Consider the following 15384-nt stretch of genomic DNA (forward strand, 5'->3'; position numbering starts at 1 on the left):
GGACAATGCCACCGAACGTATTTGGCTAGAGTAATGCTAACTAAGTTAAAGACATTATAGAATAAAGATAATGAGATTGAACCCATGAACTATTTCAAACACTTATTTTATGTCTTTTTTTTTAAAATTCTTTTATAATAATCGACCTTGATATACCTAATTTGATTGAGACATATATTTCGATCAAAAAGTCATAAATTCAAATTTCCACCCCTATAATACAACGATTAACATTAATAATTTTTATATAAATAGAAGGTTTAGAAAACTCACAAATCCATATCATAATTCTATATTAATAATAATAAAAAAGCGATAGTTATTTTCATCTACTATTTATATTTGTACTAATCACCAACAAAAATTATATATATATATATATTTATTTTAGTATATGTTGAGAATTCAAATTTATTTCTTAATTGATCTCGCTAGCAAAATTAGAATGCAAATGCATATGCATGGACATTTTCAACTATCGTTACATTTTTGAGAGGGACTGCTCCGCCGTCTCGTCTTCTTCTTCTACGGAGCGGGAGGGACTCGCGAAGTCTACGAACAGGAACAGTTGGCGGTTCACGGAGGCGGTAACTGATTTTTCTCCTTCTCCGCCCACTCTTCTTCTTCTTCTTCTTCTTTTTACGGATTTAGGGCACCAGAAAATCTCAACCAACTTCTGCTTAGTTTGTTGATCCTAACAAGTTCAGCCTTACAAATCCTGATTATTCTGCTGCATTCTAAATTCAGGAACTCCTAAAAATGGATTCCTCCTACTTTTCTCTTCAATCCATAGCCTCATCACTTCCTCATTCTTTTGATTCGAATGACACTTCGAACTCTGCACGTTTATACGCGGCGTCTAATGGACTCTGTGCTTGACCAGGGGAAGAAATCGCTACCGGTTCCAGTATGCCCTTGCCTGTGTATAGCCATGAGCAGACCTGGAAAGCTCACGTTTCTCTGATAATCGATACATTTGTGGACCGGATTGAACTCTGGACCTACAAACCTTGCTATTCGGTCGAGATTTCATTTTCATTTGGTAATCTTCCGGGCCATTTCTCTTCTTCTGTATCTGCTTTGACTCTGAGTCTCCATTATTTTTATTTGTTGGAAAGACGACTCTGAATCTCACAGTGTTCTTGTATTGTACAGATGATCAAGTTGTTTCCGAGGCGATGTCGGTGACTTCGCTTCCACTGAGGTCGACGTTTCGACGGAAATCACAAGCGGGAAAGTGATGTAAGAGACGATTCCAAAATCAATTTTAAAATTACCGCCATTAAAAATCCGCACACACATACCAGCGCGTTTTTTTGTAGGATTTTCGATTTCTTGATGTTTTGCACTTTTGCTATAGTTTCTTTTTAAAAATGTATATATATGGTATTGGTAGCTATGTGTATTTTGGATGTATTCTTGTGAAGTTTTGGGGAACTAGTTCCGCTGAGGAATTTGCCTTGCTGAGTTTATTATTGGAATCTCCAAAGCAAATTAGCCTAATTAGAAAGTGAAATCGAATAAACTCTATAATTAACTTGCAAAGATTCTTTAGGGATGGACTTTTTACTAGGGAATAGAAAAACTATTTTACGGTCATAAATCAAAGTTGGGTTTGACTCGCACTTTGAACCTAATAATATTATTAGAAGGGGTGTTTCCATTAATGTCGTTGAAGTGGGGCATCTGGTTCTTATCTATTTTTATATATAAGAATTTATTTCTTAGAGATTTGATGCTTAAAGGGCCATAAATTATTGAGCTGAAAGTTGGGTCTATCTTCTTAGGAACTTGCTATTCACATAGATTCTGAATCTTTAACCAATACTCCCTATCTTCTTTCATTATTTTTTCCGCTTGTTACTCCTCTCCTTCTGGTTCAATAAAAGCTCTCTTTGCTGACGTAAGTTCGAGCCTTAGCAGTTCTCATTTCAATTTGATTCTGTGTTTATAAAGCAACCATTGACATTCCATACAGGACCACCTTCAAACACAGTATTCAGATATGTTTGTTCCCCATTTGCGCACCCATTAGAGAGAAAAAGAGAGAGAGTAGCTAGCTATATTGCAATGCCAGAGTGGGGAAATGGGCCTTCACCCATGATATCTATATTGGGGATCATTCTAAGGGGTTAACATTATTATCGTTTATGTCATAAGAAAAAAAAGAGATAAAGAAAAAGGAAAAGGCAGCATTTGGATAGGGATCAGATGCCAAGAAGACGATATAACCGCATAAGAGAGAGCCTTCCAAAATTCCATCCCGCTTTAAACTGCACCACCTGAAAGATAGAACACCCTAAATTATATTACAAACCCAGTGACCCACAGCAAAACCACATCATCTGGTTAACTTCACTAACCAGGGGCAGATAACATAATTAAATGTCTAATTGATATAAACTTACCAAAATCCCTTGGTGTTTTGCATTTAAAACACTCCAACCTGCTTGCATAATTGTGTACTCCGCATCCCAATCTGTCCAAAAGAACGTAAAAAAAATTAGTTGAGCTGACCAATCCTTTTAGTATATAATATCAGCATGATCCTTTTTTCTGGGAATTTGAAGGAAAATAAGGCAGGGGTGAATTGATGCAGACTCTATCTATCTGCATTTGTGTCTCTTTCAAAACATGCAATAATAACTTGAAAAGATATACTCATTTCAATGGCTTTTGTAATTTACGATCAACTTTTACTGTAAAGTTTATTGTTATGTGTACCTAGGGCAAATCCAGTCTCCAGATTTCCATCCAGGTGGGACACTTGCATCTGAGGCATACTGATCGGAACCCATCATGTAGGTGCCATAATCACCGGCATAGACAGACTTAAATGCACCACATCTAAAGCAGTTCGGGCGGCTGGCGTAATTGTGAGCTCCACAGTTGACGGTGGAGCAGTACCAGTCTCCGGCCAACACCTCCGTCTTGTTGTAACTGTAAGTTGAAGGGTCTGGGCCGCCATACTTGGGGTAACCACAACGATGGCAGGCTTCTCTTTTCTTGAAGTTTACGTTTTGGCAAACGTTGCATATCCAATCTCCTGATGACCAGCTCATTTCCCTCTCTGTATATATCAAAATCACACAACACACAACCTATCAGTAAGAGGTATAATTGATAAACACATAGAAAAATGCATATAGGGTCAAATTCTGTCATAATCTTCAGCAAGGTTCAAGGCTTTATCAATGCAATTGAAGTGCAAAAAAAGAGACGGGGGAAGAAAACTAGACTTTGAAATTTGACTACCCTTTTTTTTAGAATGTAAAAAGACGTAGTTGATAGCCAACATTTTCTCTTTCCTAAAGCTTGAATCCTACAAGGTTGCTTTTTTCTAATAACAGAAGACCAAAAAAGGGGGAAAAAGCAGAATTTAGCTACTGAAGTAGGAAGCTTTACCTTGATGAAGAAAAAAAGATGGATGGAATGAAAAAACAAAAATGAAGGGGTTCTGTTGGGTAATTAGTGAATTGAATAGGTAGAAGGGAATTTGAATGTTGTTGGAACTGAGAGTTTATTGATTTTTGTTTGTTGGGGGACTGGGGGGTTTATATAGTTGGCCAAGCTCTCATAGCTTTGGGGGTCCATTTTATGGTATTTCTCTTTTATTCCCTTAACTTTACACAGATGGTTTCCTCGTGACGCGATTCCCGAAGTTGAAAAGTTTTTGTTTTCTTTCTTTTATTTAGATTAAGCTGTATTCAATTTCATGATTAAGCAGTTGTTTATGGAAGTGTTTGGTTTGATTTTGAGATTCCAGAGGGGAAATGGCCTCTAAAAGTGGGGAACTAACAAATTCTCCATCTACTGTGTATATTTATATCTTGCATTGTATTTTTATGTTCCATGCAGCTCTATGTTATGCATAAATATATTTTCATAATAACTGCTAGGAGTGGTGATGAGTTTCAATATTTTTCCTATAATTGTATTGAAATTATTGCATATGAATATATTGGATAGAGATGTGGGAAAATGCTTCTAGTTGAAAAGATATGAATGGAGTTTGAGATGACAGTTTTATAAGTGAGAGATTTTTTTTTTTAATTGTAGTAAGATTTTTTTTTTTGTCAGAGACGTTTAGCTTTTTTCATTTTAGTTTATGTAATTTTAAAAGGTCTATTTTGGTTCATGTAATTTAAATTCTTATCTATTTTAGTCTTTGTGTTTTTAGAAACGTTCGTTCTGGTCATTATACTATTAATAAGTAATCATTTTAGTCCCATCTTTTTTTTCTAATCACAATTCAATATTATACTATACTCACCATATTTCTTGAAATGTAGCTATAACTTTATATCAAAGGATTTTTGTTGTGTATAGAATTTGAATTAAAATTTTATAGATTAAAACTAAAATGGTCCCTTTGCAAGGAGAAAACGAATGTTTTGAAAGTGTAAGGACTAAAATGAAGTAGAGTTAACAATATATAGATCAAAGTGAATATTTTGAAAATAAAGGATTAAGATAAATCAAAGTTGAAAGTACAGTTTTAACATGTTTTTTTCGTATACTAAAATAAAAAATATATATATTATATAGTTTTTAATAACTATTGAATTTTATTTGGTGGCGACATTTCCCAAGAACATAGTATTATGACACATGTTGTGAAATTGATGGTGGTAATCTAATTGCACATTACTTTTTTTATTCTTAACATAGAAAATGTCTTTCACTTGGTAGATTGAATTCTCTAAGTAGCATAAATCTATTTAGAAAGGTACATTTCATGTGTTTCATGAGTTACCCCAAAAAAAAATAAAAAAAAAATGAGAGAGATAGAGATCTTGTTCAATCATATATAAGTATTTTAATTCATTATTCCAATCATTGTACTTTTGTCTAGAGGGTGACAGATTTTTCTCAAAAGTCTGCATTCTGTACTAATGCCTTATTTTGTATCTTGAGATACCCTTAGACACATATTTCAAAATTCCTCACTGATAAATCTATTCCATTTTTTTAGTCATCAAAATTCCATTTTGCTTTGTAAACCGTTTGAGGCTGATCTTTGAATTTCTTTAAGTTTCTATTATGATTATGAAGGTATATTGTTGCTAATAATGGATATATATGACGTGTAGATATTAAATGGGATGCATCATACTTTCAATAAATTAGACAAAATTTGTACCTTGGAACTAAATGTATGGTTGGACTAAAATTGAGATTTTAAAATTCAAAAGACCATGAAAAATAAAGGAGATTGAGAACCGATCAAAGTTTAATGCCTAATATAGATTAAAAACCAATTATAAATAGAACAATTCTGCCTACATATTGGTAAGTAAGAGCTTCTATTGAGATATATATACATACATTTTAATTTTAGGGCAGTGTAATGATCTATTCTTATTTGATAGATAAGTGAATTTTATTAATATTTTTGAACCACTGAAAATAAACCAAATCCAAAAGTCGATAAGAACTCGTTAAATTATGTTTAAAGTTCCGGTTTGAAACGTAGGAAGTGGTAGCTAGCTAGCTGCAGACCATGAAAGAAAGGCAAGCAAATATCTGATGCAGGTGAGATGCCTTTTAAGTTGGGTGGCCTTTGTTTTCTTCAAGTTGGCCAAATAAGCCTTCCCCATGTAGTTTCATTATGGTGTGGGTCAAAAACCCTTTTACAAAAAGGGGTAAAATAGGGAAAAAGAAAGTTCAAAATTTGTTGGATTATTATTAGGATTATTATATAATTTTGGCCACCCTCTTCCCCATTGGAATCTATTCTTGTTAAGTGCACATCCATCTCCCCTCCAAATTCCTTTTCCTTCAATAATTCAACAAAAAGATGGGCACTCCCCAGATTCACCACCCCATTTCATTTGCTTTCTTTCTGGCCCTCCCATTGCTTAATTTATAATCATGCATATGCAAATTCACCTCCAAATTCTACTTTGATTTGACTCCTCCTCGATCCTCCCGAGTCCCGACCCTCTTTTCTATCTACTCTTTAAACTCTAACTAAAGTTTCGATTACATCTCTAAACTACATGTCTGTCTAGTATGTCTATTTGTCCTATCACATTGTGATAATTTACGTAAAATTTTAATTTCTAATAGATGGTTTGACATAAAAACATCTTTCATGATATATTTGTCTTGCTAACAAGGCATCGGTGAGAACTATAATAGTTATTTATGAATAATTGAGGGACTAAAATATAATATTGGATATGAAAAGATAAAAGTATACCAAACTTGAATTAAACCGTGTTTTTAATTTTCTAACAATAATTTGTTTACTATAGAGAATTTTGGTTTAAGGGTTTTTAATATGAGAAATATTGCTTAAATGTAATGAAAAAGAAACCTTAGGACCAATATATGATAACTATTGTCATGATATATTACGTCATTTTATTGCAAATTTGGAATATTCTAGATTGATATTGATGATATATCAATTTTAAGAACTATTTATTTGTTTTTGTTTTCTTAAAAGCAAAAATTCACAAAACACTCTTAACATCTATATTTGGGAGGTCTTTATTTATAGGCGGAGTTTCTGACGGGCATCTAACAAGCTTCTAACGACTCTTTAAAGTTCCGAAAATCACAGCGCTCTATCGTAGAATGTGTTGGAGAAACGATCTAAAGTGTCTTTTGATCGGCTCGACTAGTAGGTCAAACTATCGATGTGTAAAAGACAAGGTTGGTTTGACCTATTGTTAAGGTGGCCGAAATGGGGAGCAGATCGGCTCGGCCTTGAAAGTAAAGTTTGAGGTAATGTGTCCATCTATATAAACTTATCAACCTTATCGTATCAAAGGACTATCACGTGGTTAGTGAGAAATCACCTCCAACATCCCGAAAAAAAAATGAATTTACTTATATTCGAATATTAAGAATTTAAACGATATATTATTTCATTATCCAGAAAGAAATTATAGTAAAAACGGTATGAAACTTAGAAATAGAACATATTAAATACAAAAATTAAATAAAAGCTGAAAATAGTAAATAATTAAATTGGAATAATTAGGATTGCGGCGAACCGACGCTGGGCAGCGTGAGAACGTTGTAGATATATCAAAAAAGTGATTTTATTACTTTATTGTTTCTTTTCAGGAAGATATTACTTTATTTTTTAGTAGAACAAAAATATCTATTTATTATTTATTTATTTATTTGCTACATGTGTGCGTGCATTGTATTGAATATATTATGGGAGCTATTAATAATAAATAATTCAAGAAAGAATCAAATTCTTTCGAATAAAATAAATAGACTATTAAATTGTGTACTCGCTTGTCTTTTTTTATTTTTATTTTTATAATTTAATCACAATGCATGATTTAAAAACTTATTATTATTATTTCTGCCAAAAAAAACATTATTATTTTTTTAAAGAAAAAAATGACCGATTGGTAATGCATGTATTATTTAATACAATTTTGCTTAATTGTTTTTAGTCCGACAGAATCTAGGAGAGACTCGAAGTTCTTTTTATCGATAATATATGTTTTAATTAGTTGAATTGTGCCTGAGTCGGTACAATTTTACTTAATTTTATTTATTGGAATGAGGTTGTTTTGTAGTAATATATTTATTTCAATTTTCTACTTCCAAAATTAACTGTTAATTTTAAAAATGAGAAAATATTATAAAAAACCTATTTAGTAATAATCTCTACTAGTCTCTTTTCTTAAGACAATATAGAAGTTTTGCTTGAAAGCCATTTTTTAAAAAACAAAATATTCAAAGTTTTCTCATTTTAGTGATTTCTTTATATTGTAAATCACGGGTAAAGAAAAATAATAAAAAAAAATGGAAAGTATGTTGCAAAACAAAAAAAATTGTTAGAGAAATAAAATTTAATTTTTAAATAATAATTGAAAAATAAAATATTATCTGTGCAAATATATTACCCACAAATGTGCGATATAAAATTTTAGTATGAGTAATGAAAATAGGGTTGATGTCTTTTTAAGATTAGATCGAAGCTTTACTTTTGCATTTTATCTTATTTTTCTTTAGAAAATTTAACTAAAAGTAAAAAACTAGTGAGAAGGTTTCAAGAATTAGTGTGTAAAAAATTCTCCTAAAGTTTTCAAACCCCTCAATTGATAGGTTTAGAACATTTTAGATTTCAATTCAACATCTTTTAAACTAATCTTCGATCGAAAATATCGTGAATTTGAATCCCCGTTCCTACATGTTGTACTACAAAATAAATTTAAGAAGTGCAAATCTAAGATATGTAGACCATAGAAAAGCTAGTAAATCTAGAAGCATTAAACACACAAAATACAAATAGGCTTAAAGAATAAACAATTGTAACAAACATACTTTCATAGAAATAAAATCAAAAATCCCTGCAAAAGGTGTAACAGAGATGTTTCTATGATTTGATATGATTTAAGATATGATTTAATATTATTTAAGATTCCGACATAATTTAAGTTTTTTATTAGCGATTTCAAAAAAAAGAAAAAGGTTTCTTATTAGAAAACCTAAATCATGTCAAAATTATCCTAAATAATATCAAATCATATCAAACAATGAACCAAATCATATTAAGTTGAAATTGTTGGAATTTGTGAATAAAATTATTTTTAATATAAAATAACGCAACTCCTCAAATGATGCCTCTTTTGTAAAACCCAAAGGGGTTTTATCAGAAGACATGACCTTAGATGGAAAGATATTTGAATGGCCACAAATAGTGATATATATATATGAGATTCATTTTCCATTTTGAATATACCAAGAAAAAAATCCTCCCTCAAAATTCTTCACCATTTTTGTTGAGTTTTATGCGAGAAGTGTTGCATTCACATGTTGGTAAATCCGTCATCCTAGGAGACAATGGTTCGTGAAACCTTGAGCACCATAAATGGAACAAAATTATCTTAAGGAAACGACGCTACTGTTGGATTCATATTGTTTAATTTTGTGTTTCCTTAAACAGAAATTACAACCATATGAAATGAAAGAATCTCTCCACTACTCTCTCGCGATTTCTAGTGGGTCATTATTGATCTTTGAACTATCTCCTCCTTCATATTCTGAGTTAATCTCTATTGGAATGAATGTCCACACTATGATATATTCTCTCGTTTCATTTTCTAAATTTCTAAATTGGGTTGTTGTGGTGTTAGTAATCTGTATGATGATATAAACTATAATATGCCATAAAAATACCAAAAATAGCATAGAATATATATAAAAATAATCTGACAAGATATGTCTGCATTAATACAATAGGGGCGGTCCACATGGCGGCTCTATAGAGGTCCACGTAAGCACAAGTGGAAGATTATATTGTGAGTTACATTCGATAAGGAAGAATAAAAAAAGGAGAGGGCCAAAATATAATTAACCAGACATGGTGAATATTCCAATGAAACATGAAAACCTTAGACAAATGCAAATGCTCTTTCATTCCCAAAACTCTTTATTCTCTCCATTTTCTTTTTCTTTTGGAAAAAAAAGAAAGAAAAGTTATTGAGTGTTCTCAAAAGAAAAGGCAACCCCCTTTAATAATACTTGGAGAATCCTCATCCCAACACTTCAAAGGAAAGGTAAAATTGAATTGGCCATCACTTTTTATTGTGTGCTGAATTTGAATATTCCCCCTTTACATTTCTCTCTCCATTTCTTGTTGGCTTTCATATCTTGAAAAATCCAAACATTAACCCTAATTTTATCCTATCTATATTTTTCTTTTTCGGATTGTTAGTAAAGATTGAAGTAAGTCGTCCTTAATTGTCAATCCAAACATAGTTGAGTAGATAAAACATTAATTACCTTTTTTAAGTTATATGTTCAATGACTAAATTTAATATATCAGTAGTTTTGATTATCCAATATATCTGTGTGTTTTTTTAATGAGGAGTCACTCTTGCTTAGGTTTGAGGTGCATAGTTGAATTAATATAAAGACCATGATCTATTTTATTGAGGAGTCAGTCTCACTCAGACTAGCTTGTTTTGGAATAATTTATGAATTGGGGCATATTTAAGTAACTTTATAACAATCCTTACCTATATTTTTCTTTATCGAATAGAAATAAATCAAATCAAAAACTCAAGAAACTTTATTATGGCCAGAGACAGGTGACGATTATCGTTAATCTAAACTCGTGTTAACTCTAGATAAACTTTTTACAATAGATAGAGAAGTTTATATATATAATATTAGAAGATGCATGTGCAATAAATGGGCCAATAATGGCTTCCTTCGAGTCACTTTACACCTTTTTTTTAAGAAGGATATGCATAGGGAAAATTATTGTGATTCTTTTCATATAGGAATTGAGGATATTTTCTTTCAAACTTTCCACAATCCAATTTGCAGCTTTGTAAAGTGGTAGCTAATGAAACCTTTTTAAAAAAAAATAAAAAAGAAATAGAGGAAAATGAGATGAAAATGAAATTCATTGTATGTCAAAATCATTTCTCTCTTGGTCAACAAATAATAATTTATATAATAACATGCATGCAGCAATTTGTTTAATTTCGCCTCTTGGAAAACTTTTGTTCCCCCTCAAGTTCTAATTGGGAAAATTTTACTTAATAATAATCAAATTGATTAAATTTAGATCTACCAAAAATGAAATGATCATTAAGAGACCCAAGGAACAAAGAATAACCAAGTTCCTTAATTTAAATTAGGGATTTTTTTTATAATAGAAAATTTGTTACATGATAAAATAATTTATAAAAATAGCATATATGTAAAAACATGTATATTCATGACGTAATTTATATTAAGTATAAACACATCAATAATATACTTTATCAATAATATACCAGTAATATACTTTAATGTATCAGTAATATACGTTATCCTATTAAGGATAAGTTCGTGATATATTTTATAATAGGTGTATAAGTGAGTGATAATTTATCTGTGATACTAAAATAGTCTATCAGTATATACGAGAAACATGTTTTTTTGTGTAATAAATTTACAAATATGTGGCAATTGTTTCCTGTGTATATAATTTAATTTCTTTTAATTAAATGGGATTATTATTATATTTTATTTTTTGGAAAAAGAAATGTGATATATTTGTTAGTTGTTGAATAATATATTGCACGCCACTAAATTTCTCGAAACTTATTTTTATTTAGATACTCTTCCATGAAAACTAAGAAAATGACTTTCAATTATCATATTAATGATACCTTCTATCCAATGGCTCTTCCATTGGATACTTCTCGTGGCCCCAAGGAAAGGAATAGCCCCTATTTTAATTGGATTAGAAGAACTTATGCTTGATCACGAAAATGACTAAAGCTTGCAAATCTTGGCTCGGATTAGAAGACGACCTGAAGGACGAGCTGAAAGTACTCCGAACATGGAACTTGCAAAACAGAAGATAATCCGACGTCCAAGTTAGAAAGCATATTCGAGAGAAAATACAGTGTTCACGTACCTGGGAGAGAGGCGAACAGTCTCTATTTATAAGAGATGTCTTTGACAGGACTCCAGACAAAACCTCAACTGCTCTTTAGGGTAACTATGAAATGCGGTGTGCTGTCGTGAGATGTGTCGAAGAATGAGGTTGAGCAAGACAGTTCCAAGTCGATTTGACTGAAGAATGGGAACAAGACCCAAAGAAGACTTGGTCGGCTCAGCCGCGTGGAGCGTTGACTAGGTAATAAACTTTAAGACTGAGGTGATGAAACTTGGCCTCATGGACTCAAGACCACACGTGTAGTTCTCTTCAAATCAAATGTGCCCCATGTGAGGTAAAAATTCCCCTCCAACGACTTAATTTATTTTGTTTGCAAATTAAATATGTGATTTAGATGCATGATAATATTCTTGGATCAGAAAGTTTATTGAATTTATGTCATTTTTATTTAACATTAGATACACTCTTTTTTAGATAAACAACATGGTTGGTGGAGATTCATGTAAACAATTCAGCTAAACTCAAGTAAAAGATAAATATGAGAACAAAACTTTTAGAAGTATAGAACCTAAATAAAAATTATAAGTTTAATTCATGAAGTTTAAAAGTTGAGTTTATCTTTTTTATTTGTGCTTTAAAAGTGAATCAATGTACTTTTAATTAAATTTTACGTCTAATAGGACTATGTCGCTAACTTTATCAATTTAATATCTTAAATAAGTGACTATGACCAAAGCTACAAAAAAAATTTGAAGATTTGAGATGAGACTCATTATATTACAAAAACTAAATACACATAATTGTGAAAGTTCGAGACTAAATTCATAATTTAAAAAATCAAGATATATTTATATATTATATCGTTTTTTTGTATTTTTTCTTAATTCGAATATTTATTTTATTACTTTAGCAGGCTTTTTAAATTTTTTTTGGCGGGTGGCGTCCGTACAAACTATATTTCAAATGTTAACGGACCCTTATCTCTAATCCGCAGTCGCCACCACGAGCTTCGTAGCGCCGCCCAGAAATGGCGCTTTCTGCACCTTCACTGATATTTTCACCCGCCTCCGCCTCTTCCGATCCGCCTTACAGGCTCCTCCAAGACCACCCATCTCTCAGGCTCCTCTCCAAATGCCAAAACATTCCAACTCTGAAACAAATCCACGCTCAGATCATCAAGACCGGTCTCCACAACACCCAGTTCGCCCTCAGCAAGCTCATCGAGTTCTCCGCCGTTTCACGCTCCGGCGACATCTCCTATGCCGTCTCCCTCTTTAATTCCATTGCAGACCCCAATTTGTTCATTTGGAATTCCATGATTCGAGGGCTTTCGATGAGTCTGTCGCCGATTCTGGCCTTGGTTTTCTTTGTCAGGATGATTTGTTCTGGGGTACAGCCGAATTCTTATACTTTTCCTTTTCTTTTGAAGTCTTGCGCGAAGCTCACCTCTGCCCGTGAAGGGAAACAGATTCATGCGCATGTTCTGAAGCTTGGGTTTGTTTCTGATGTGTATATTCATACTTCGCTTATCAATATGTATGCGCAGAGCGGTGAAATGAATAGTGCGCAATTGGTGTTTGATAAAAGTAACTTCAGGGATGCGATTTCTTTCACTGCTCTAATATCTGGTTATGCTTTGTGGGGTTATATGGATCGCGCTCGGCAAATGTTTGATGAAATGCCTGTGAGAGATGTGGTGTCTTGGAATGCAATGATTGCTGGCTACGCACAAACTGGTCGATCGAAAGAGGCGTTGTTGTTGTTTGAGGAAATGAGGGAAGCAAATGTCGCCCCGAATGAGAGTACTATTGTCTCGGTCCTTTCTGCTTGCGCTCAGTCCAATGCTCTAGATTTAGGAAACTTGATGCGCTCTTGGATTGAAGATCGCGGGCTTCGTTCAAATCTCAAGCTTGTTAATGCACTTATTGACATGTACTCGAAGTGCGGTGATCTTCTGACTGCCCGTGAATTTTTTGATGAAATGCCTGAAAGGGATGTGATCTCATGGAATGTTATGATCGGTGGTTACACTCATATATGCAACTATAAAGAAGCCTTGGCGCTCTTCCGCCAGATGCTAGCCTCGGGCATTGAGCCCACTGACATAACCTTCCTTAACATTCTTCCGTCCTGTGCTCATTTAGGTGCCATTGACCTTGGTATGTGGATACATGCTTATATAAACAAAAACTTCAATTCAGCCAGTACCTCTCTTTGGACGAGTCTGATAGATATGTATGCTAAATGTGGTAATATAGACGCGGCGCGACAGGTTTTCGATGGTATGAAAACCAAAAGCTTGGCCTCTTGGAATGCTATGATATGTGGGTTAGCAATGCATGGACAAGCAGAGGACGCTCTAGAGCTTTTCTCAAAAATGTACAGTGATAGAATTGAACCAAATGAGATAACCTTTGTCGGTGTCTTATCTGCTTGCAAACATGCTGGCTTGGTAGATCTTGGACGCCAATTTTTTAGCTCTATGGTTCAGGATTATAAGATTGCACCGAAATTCCAACATTATGGATGCATGATAGATCTACTCGGGCGAGCTGGGTTGTTTGAGGAAGCAGAGTCCTTGATACAGAATATGGAGATGAAACCAGATGGAGCTATTTGGGGTTCCCTTCTTGGGGCCTGTAGAGACCATGGACGAGTCGAGTTGGGAGAATCAGTTGCCGAACGTTTATTCGAATTGGAGCCAGATAACCCTGGAGCTTATGTGCTTTTATCTAACATATATGCAGGAGCTGGTAAATGGGATGATGTTGCAAGAATAAGAACAAGGCTGAATGACAGGGGAATGAAGAAAGTCCCTGGTTGTACCACCATTGAAGTCGACAACGTCGTTCACGAGTTTCTAGTCGGGGACAAGGTTCACCCACAAAGTGAAGATATTTACAAGATGCTAGAAGAAGTAGATAGACAACTAAAGGTGACTGGATTTGTGCCAGATACATCCGAGGTACTCTATGACATGGATGAAGAGTGGAAAGAAGGAGCTCTAAGTCACCATAGTGAGAAATTAGCAATTGCTTATGGATTGATTAGTACAAAACCAGGAACAACAATTACAATCATTAAGAATCTTCGCGTCTGCCGTAATTGTCATTCTGCCACAAAGCTAATATCCAAGATATTCAATAGGGAGATTATTGCTAGAGATAGAAATCGTTTTCATCACTTCAAAGATGGTTCTTGCTCATGTAACGACTATTGGTGAATAATTCACATAAGAAAGACAATTAGCAAACACCAAGTACATTTTCTTGGTATTTGCCTGAGATAGATCTCTTTTGATCTTGGAATCAATGCCAATGTTTACTTATTCTTACAGATGATGGATTTTACTTGCATTTTCTTTGTAGTGCAACCATCATCCTCTGGATTGAAGCAAAACCTGCCATTTGGGAACTTCATGCTTCAGTGTTGTTCCGGCCACTGACAAATCGTAAATCTATCGATATAAACAGGAAAAACTCTAACTCATTGAGATCAACAATACAGTACAGAGATATTGTTGAGGATTTAGGGCAGCCTTCGAGAAGAAGGCGCTGCCGTAACCTTCGCCATTGGCCGGAAATCTGGACGAGGTGGAGGGATTAAGACGGATTTACAGATTCAGAGAAAAACAGAGGGGGAATCAGCGGCGCATGAGGCGGAGATTCGGAAATGGAGAGAAAAAAATAGGCATTTTGAGAGATGAGTGAAGTAAGTGAGACGGTGACTCTGGTTCTTCGCCATTGGAATGGAATTACAATCCAACAAACTTTGATGGTTTTGTTAGAATTCCGCCATTGTAAGAGCTGCTTGTTTTTTCCCTGCTTCCTCTCAAAGGTCAGTTCAACTTTCCCGGTCGTTTCGCCTGAAAATCACCTCTTCTGCCCTCTTCTTCGCAACACATTTCTTTACGCATTAATATTTATTTAATCCCTTTTTTTTTAAATCAATTTTTTTTTAATTTTGTTAATTTTTATTTTTATTATTATTATTTTTATTTTTACAGA

General features: G+C 33.5%; 2 protein-coding genes and 1 long non-coding RNA gene across 4 annotated transcripts; 2 read left to right on the top strand and 1 right to left on the bottom strand.

The window, feature by feature from the left end:
- The first annotated feature begins 415 nt into the window (after positions 1-415).
- On the top strand, positions 416-3295 carry LOC111014442 (uncharacterized). 2 transcript variants are annotated; one of them, XR_002601831.2, is made up of 4 exons: positions 416-587; positions 748-1042; positions 1156-1242; positions 2729-3295. It is a non-coding gene; the product is annotated as an uncharacterized LOC111014442 (long non-coding RNA). The 2 variants fall into 2 exon arrangements; XR_002601830.2 differs by having other exon boundaries at positions 884-1042.
- Positions 2032-3542, bottom strand: LOC111014441 (RNA-binding protein csdA). The gene is made up of 4 exons (XM_022289169.2): positions 3406-3542; positions 2725-3070; positions 2409-2479; positions 2032-2282 (listed from the first exon to the last, which is right to left on the bottom strand). Exons 2-4 carry the CDS (start codon positions 3060-3062, stop codon positions 2269-2271), a joined length of 423 nt encoding a protein of 140 aa, XP_022144861.1. The 5' UTR covers positions 3063-3070; positions 3406-3542; the 3' UTR covers positions 2032-2268.
- An 8786-nt stretch (positions 3543-12328) lies between these two features.
- Positions 12329-15323, top strand: OTP82 (Tetratricopeptide repeat (TPR)-like superfamily protein). The gene has a single exon (XM_088124827.1). It carries the CDS (start codon positions 12405-12407, stop codon positions 14598-14600), a length of 2196 nt encoding a protein of 731 aa, XP_087980953.1. The 5' UTR covers positions 12329-12404; the 3' UTR covers positions 14601-15323.
- Positions 15324-15384: the final 61 nt, after the last annotated feature.

The sequence above is a fragment of the Momordica charantia genome (assembly GCF_013281855.1).
Source record: "Momordica charantia cultivar OHB3-1 chromosome 6 unlocalized genomic scaffold, Mcharantia_2.0 BLBB01000006.1, whole genome shotgun sequence".
Taxonomy (NCBI): Eukaryota; Viridiplantae; Streptophyta; class Magnoliopsida; order Cucurbitales; family Cucurbitaceae; genus Momordica; species Momordica charantia.